We start from the raw sequence: 6,780 nt of genomic DNA, 5'->3' as shown, positions 1-6,780 counted from the left end.
AATGCTTTTATATCTGTTTTAAATTATATTTTACCAAACTGCTGTTAGTTGTAGAGAGCTTAAGAAAGAGAGTTTTCTTAAATCTGGAAAACAAGACATTAATAAGTGATGTTTCAAAATAAAAATTGTAAAGACCTATAATTCTTTTTAATCAGTTCATTGGTTTTATGTAATTAATTTTTGTTGTTTTGACGTTGGTGAGTAATTTCACAAACCCATCAGTTTCTTCACTAGAATTTTGGAAATTCAGTTCAATGGTATGAACTCAAAGTTTGTCAGGAAACTGTAACTGTCAGAGTTTTTTCATGAAATTTTTGAAGACATGACATTTTAAAATTATAATTGAACCAAGATTATGACTGGTAGCATTTATATCAAGGCACAGATTTCCAAGAACCTTACAAAATTTTGGAACACATGTTAATAACATCTTAGTATAACAAAAGAAGGTTAAACATTATTTCTTGTTTTGACAATGTTTTTCATACTGTCTAATTTGTCAAATAAGTCAATTGGTTTTGATACATCTCATATATCCTTTGAGAAGCTCCAGGGCCCTTGGAACCTCTCAAAGTTAGTTCAAGTCCGAATTTTTAGAATTTGGTTTTGGAAAGTTAGTCAAATAACAAAGGCTTAAAACACTCACAAATCATTACAAAAATAAAACAAAAGTGACAAAGGATTTTAAAGGCAGAGAGCACAGGAATTATGATAAAACATGAAATAAGTTTCCCCAGCCAGCCCAAAGTGGCACCTTTATGTTAAAGATAAAGACACTGTTTACAATTTTTTATTGATCAGTTAATTGTTTTCAGGAAATTTGGTTGTTTTAATGTAGGAGAGCAAACTTTAACCCTGTATAGAATATTTTTTATATTAATTTTTAGAAAAACTCACATCATTTGCTTTCAAATCCAGTCAATCCTACTGTAAAACCTTTTTAACAAACTTACCCACACAAACCATTATCATGACTTAGTCAGACATTTGATGACATGCTTTAGACTTTTCATATTGTCCTATACTTCCTACTTTTTAAAAATAGCCAGTTATTTTATTCTAGGACAAGAATACATTGTACCAGATGCCTTCTCACATAAAAATATTTTCTTTCCCTTAGCCTTCTTAACCACTAGTACATCTTTACATCCACAACCTTTTTATTTTCACATCTCTTTCTTTATGTACTGATTCCTTTCTTACCAACAATACTAAATTAGCCTCAATTACCTAAAAATTTCATAATTAAAGATCATTTTGTTATAGACTGGGTACATAGTTTAAAAGCCTTTAGCAAAGACATATATAATCCTGTTTGATGAGTAAACCAAACACAAGCTAACAACAAGGCATGTGCGGGGCTTTGGGAGAAACCCAGCAGACAGTTCTTTATAGCTTTTAGTCCTCAAACAAAAATTAAACAAGTACCAAACATACCACAAAATGTGTTGACCTAAAGGCAAATTTAGGCAGAAGGTTTCAATCACATTTTGAAAATGTATTTATTTTTTCAAAACTTTAGAAAAAGAAAATTAAAGTCACATGAACTTGAAAAGTATACTTATTTATTTAATGAGCATGCATTAATTATAAGCCAATTTGGTACCATGCAGACAATACAAACACACATACAGACAGGAACATATGAACATGTAGACATAACATACATTTATGTACACATATATGTAGATATAAACAGACAGATAAAATAGAAAACTTACTAGTATAAAAGGACAGTTAGATTTGAATTGTTTTATTTTTTCAAAAAATGTCAAAATTTATCTGTGAGGCCTCACCCTGTTTTAGAGAAAATAAGGTAACAAAACAGGTTGATTTTAGTTTAGTTTTTTATTTTTCAAATGGGTTACTGAGCTTAAGGCTGAGCCAAAGAGAAAACAGAGATAAGGCCATAGACTTTTGGGGTTTTAAGCATGAGGTGTCAGAAAAGTTACCACAGGGATAACTGGCTTGTGGTGGCCAAGTGTTCATAGTGACATCGCTTTTTGATCCTTCGATGTCTGCTCTTCCTATCATTGTGAAGCAGAATTCACCAAGTGTTGGTGGTGCAGTAGGTGAGCTTTGCTGATGGTGACATTTAATATAAAGAGAAGTCATCTGGGGTTGGCAGAGTAGATGCTGAACCTCTGGTTGGCTGAAGAGTGTGCACAGAAGAAGCCCCAAGTCACAGCTGACCACCTTCACAGTGTGTCCCACAGGACTGAGATTTCAATCTGGTTTTGCCCAGCATTGTGTTTAACATCTCTTCACTATCATCATAACACTCACTGAAAAGGTGCCACTTTGGGGAGCTGCATGCTCAGTGAACAGGGTAGAAGGGATCCCAGGAGCTGAGTGTGCAAGTGAGAAAACAGGGTGGTGCAGTTTGGTTCGGGGTGGACTAGATGTGCCCTAGAGAGCCCTGAAATTCCTGTCAGCTTGGATTCCATTTGGTGCGCAGCAGGGAGCCATTGGGAAGTGTGGAACAGGGGAGGGATGTGATTAGTCTGGGCTGCAGAAATATTAATCAGGCACCCGAGTGTCAGGAGGGAGGAGAGGCTGGAATCAGAGTATCAGTTATCACATTCTTGAAATATTCCTGGTGAGAGGTAATGGCTAGGGGCGTGGGGACAAGGGCAAAGGTCCTAGAAGCATTTCTGTCATGAAAGAGGCAGGGCTGTAGTGAAGTCTGAATCATTACTGTCATCCAGCAGACATTGGGGTGTGGCTTAGGCATCACTTGTATCCTCCAGGCTTCACAGCTCTGCACATCCAACATGTGAGGGACAGCACCAGTACAGAGTAACCCTCAAGGAAAAAGCCCGCCGGATGTTGTCCAATAGTTGGCTTCCATGTGGGTCTTGGGGTGCTTTGTTTCAGAGGAAAAGTTATAAAGCCTTTTTACTCCAAGGCCTTCTGCCCTTTAGGAGATGTGCCTAGCTGGGTGAAGTTCTGTTCCTTGATGAGCACAGGCATATAAGCTAGTTGAATGTTTACACGTGTGCTATATGTCATTGAATTCTCACAGTAAACCCATGAAGCAGTTAGCATTAGCATGCCCATTTGACAGATGAGCAGGCTGAGGTGCAAATGACCCATAACTGTGCTAGGAATTAAGTCCAGGTTTGTCTGACTCCAGAGCCTGTGTTGTTAACTCTGTTACACTGCTTTGATAGCTTGTTTGGATTAGGCTGAATGAACTCTGAAAGCAGTAATTTAATTAAAAACAATCTATAAAGACAAAAAAATGTAAAAACAAGGCAAAAATCTATGTATGTATGTATGTATGTGCAAAGCTGTGATCTACTCTGAGCATGACGCCCAAAGGGGAAGCTAAGATTGAGAGCCAAGAGCTTCCTCCCAGGTGAACTCATCGATTCCTCCCAACAGCCCTGAGGTTAGTGTCTGAGACATGAAGTCGTTACCAAAGATCACCAAACTGATGAGGGGCAGAGCACAGATGTGAATCTAGCCTGTCTTTCAGCCTGGTGTGGTTTCCATGACCCCTGCTGCTGAAAAGTGACAACCAGGGCCTGTCCCATTTATCCTGAAGGTCTGTGAGTACCTCAGTTACTGCCTGGAATAAAATAAATATTTATTGGATTGGATTGTTGTTAAACCCCAAATGAACCTAATGTTCATTAAAGAGGATTTGATAAGTAAGTGCACACCAGGTAGATGGTAGAAGAATGAGCTGTCTGCACTGTTAAGAGAATCTGCTGCTAAATGAAAAAAGCAGGTTAGAGTGACTATGTGGAGTACGATTCCCGTTTTTTGTAGAAAGATAAAGGGATTTTCTTTGTTGTTTTTACCAATTGCTATCTCTGTGCATTTTTATGGTGCAAAGAAAAAAATCCGTATAAAACAACTTCCGATTGATAATAGAGCTTTCCTCTGGGGGGGAGGATCATGGAACACTTTCATATATTTTACAATAAGAAAAAAACTGAAGACGTTTCCTTTTAAAAATTTTTTAACTAATTTTTTATTAGCATATTTATTATTACTAATTACGCTTATTCTTTATGCCCCTTGTCCAATCTCTACTTTTCCACCTCCCTCCGTCCTCCCCCCTGTAATAGCCACAGATTTGTTCTCTCCGTCTGATGGATTAATCGGTTTGTTGTCTAGATGATCTGTCAGTACTGAGACAAGTGTGATCAAATCCTCCCCTCTTATCGTAAAGCAGATGCTTGAAAGAAGCAAAAACTAAAGGGAGAAAGCTAAAAATAAGTTGTTTCTGGCAGCCACAGAGACCACCAGAATGGAGATAGACCAGGAATTCTCCATGTCAGTTCCCTCAGGATAGGCCCTGGGGGACCCAAGGTGAAAAGGGGGCTCTTTCAACCTCTCTCTCTCTCAACATCTCTCTCAATCTCTCTCTCTCTTAATCTCTTTCTCCCTCTGCCCCCTGTGTGCTATAAAATATTTTCATTTATAACAAACACATGGGCACATTCCAAGGAACAAAAAGTTCTCCTTGGGAAATGCTGATGCCACATACGGGCCTGGAAGTGTGTAAGATGGGCTGGAAAAGTTCACAGGAGCTAACCTGAAGGGGCACCCGCTGGCTACAGATGGGGTGATTGTGCATTCAAAAACTGCAGAAAGTTGAAACACATCAAATATGTTTAAAATCCACTGGTGTTTTCTATAGTACCAACCCATTATTCTGAAAACTAGTAGATAAAGGGGAGACCCCAAGTAAATTATCTTCTTTCCTGTATGAGCTGTCTAATGGTGAGCAAATGGTTAATGACGGAATGTTATTTTTCATACAAGAATCCCAACTAACAAATGCAGGAAGGAATATGAATTAGAGAAATCCCTGTTCTGCAATCCCTAATGCTAGTGTGGATCTCAGCAATTCTATCAATGGCTGCCAACACCATTTGATACAATGCTGAAGGTATTTCGTAATGAATGGTTAAGGCTGACAACTCCAAACCACTCATCGGTCTTGTCTTGTCTTTTTATTTATTTATTTTTCCTTTTTGTATTTTATTTTATTTTTAATTGATAGGTATTGATTGTACATATTTATGGGATACAGGATAATATGTCAATATGTGTACATAATGTAATGATCAAATCAGGGTGATTAGCATATTCATCATTGAAAAAATTTACCATTTCTTTGTGATGAGAGCATTTGAGCTCCTCTCTTCTAGTCAACTGAGAGCATGCAATTAATTATTGTTAATTATAGAAGACCACCACTACTGTACACCACTAGCACTTACTTTTCCTATCCAGTTATGATTTTTATATCTGTTAACCAACCTCCCCCATCCCCTTTCTCCCCTCCCCTTCTCAGCCTCTAGTAACCACAATTCTGCTCTCTACTTCTATAAGCTTAATTTTTTTTTTAACCTTCCACATGTACCCCTTATCAGCCTTAACATTACCAATAGAGAGACTCAGGTATTATCTGCCTCCACATGGGATACAATAGGATATACCCAGCACCATCTATAAAGTATTTGCCACAAAATCAGGTCTCCAGATACAATTACCATTTTTTAGGAAAGACGGACTCAGAGAACCATGTTAAATGACACCTCTGGACTTCAACCAGCAAAACTCCAAATGTGGTAAACTCTAGAAAAGAGACTTAAGAGATATTTCAAATAAATGCAATTTGTGGACCTTGTTTGAATTCTAATACAAACAAATTAACTGTAAAGATAGCTAACCATTAATGAGACAACAGGAGATATTTGAATTCTGACTGCCTATTTAAGGATGTTAGAAATATTTATGGATAAAATGATGGGATGCTTGGAACTTGTTTCAGAATAATCCAGGTATACAGAAGTGGAGGGACTATTGGGCTGAGGTACAGAGGAAACAGGCCTGGCCACGTGTGGGTGGGTGTTAGGGCTGGGTGGGGGGACACAGGCATTTATTGTACTATGACCTCTGTATGTTTGGAGATTTCCATAATAAAAAGTTAACAAAAAGCAATAAAATATATGGTCATGCAACTCAGTTTTTCTATCATGATGGTGGTGGAGGTGGTGTGTATATGCGAGTTGTGTGTGAGGCCGGGAGTGTGTATGTGTGTGTGCATGTATGCATGTGTGTTTTCATGCTGTGTTTGGTCCTAATTCAAGTTGCAACTCTGGGAACGACTGCATTCTGTGGAAAATGACTTTCTGACAGTTGTAAAGAATGTCCCCATATGACAGGCCCAGGGAGAGTTGGGCAGGCAGGCACAGACACAAGGTCCTACTTAGGGAACTGCTGGGGCCAACCCCACACGGTTATTTCCACGGTCAAAGACCGAGTAAAACTGTCGAATGAAGACATCTCCCAGGATCCAGAGGGGTCCATCTGGGACCTGGATGTCAAGTCCTTGAAAGCCACTGCCACAGAACTGCATTCCATCCACGAAGTCCTGGGGTTGAAAAGAAGGATGTCAATGACATATAGGGGAAGAAGGAAGCAGAGCTGCCTAGAGACTCCTGTGTGGTGGCGGCAGCCGGCACTGAATGGCCTTGGACAGCCGGTGGGTTCTTCCTCCCACTTCATACACCCCTACTCCATCCAGTTTGCTCAACAAAGCGTTTGTTTGCCAAGTTCATTCTTGTGGACTGGGAGAATTTTGTAATGTAATTTTGAGAACTGTTCATCTGCTATAAACCCCCACCATCATTTTACAATTGAGAAAACTCAAACTTCATTGTATGGCTGGAAGAGCAAAAGGTTTGGTGCTAGAAGACCTTGGTTTAAATTCTGGTTTCTTTAGTTCCTAGTGAAGCTCAACTTAATTTTTTTTTT

The 6,780-nt window shown here is 38.8% G+C and overlaps 1 protein-coding gene across 2 annotated transcripts in view; it reads right to left on the bottom strand.

The window, feature by feature from the left end:
* Window positions 1-5,993: 5,993 nt before the first annotated feature.
* CTSE (cathepsin E) overlaps window positions 5,994-6,780 on the bottom strand; it is a 17,510-nt gene continuing 16,723 nt past the window's right edge. The window contains exon 9 of one of the 2 annotated variants that reach the window (XM_008580434.1): window positions 5,994-6,397. In XM_008580434.1, coding sequence (XP_008578656.1) covers window positions 6,233-6,397 — 165 coding nt within the window. In that variant the 3' untranslated portion in view covers window positions 5,994-6,232. The remainder of the gene's footprint in view (window positions 6,398-6,780) is intronic. The other variant, XM_008580440.1, reaches the window with a different exon arrangement.

Source organism: Galeopterus variegatus, unplaced genomic scaffold (genome assembly GCF_000696425.1).
Source record: "Galeopterus variegatus unplaced genomic scaffold, G_variegatus-3.0.2 Scaffold86, whole genome shotgun sequence".
NCBI classification, from domain to species: Eukaryota; Metazoa; Chordata; class Mammalia; order Dermoptera; family Cynocephalidae; genus Galeopterus; species Galeopterus variegatus.
Note: the sequence above shows the minus strand (reverse complement) of the source record. Positions and strands in the feature narration are given on the sequence as shown.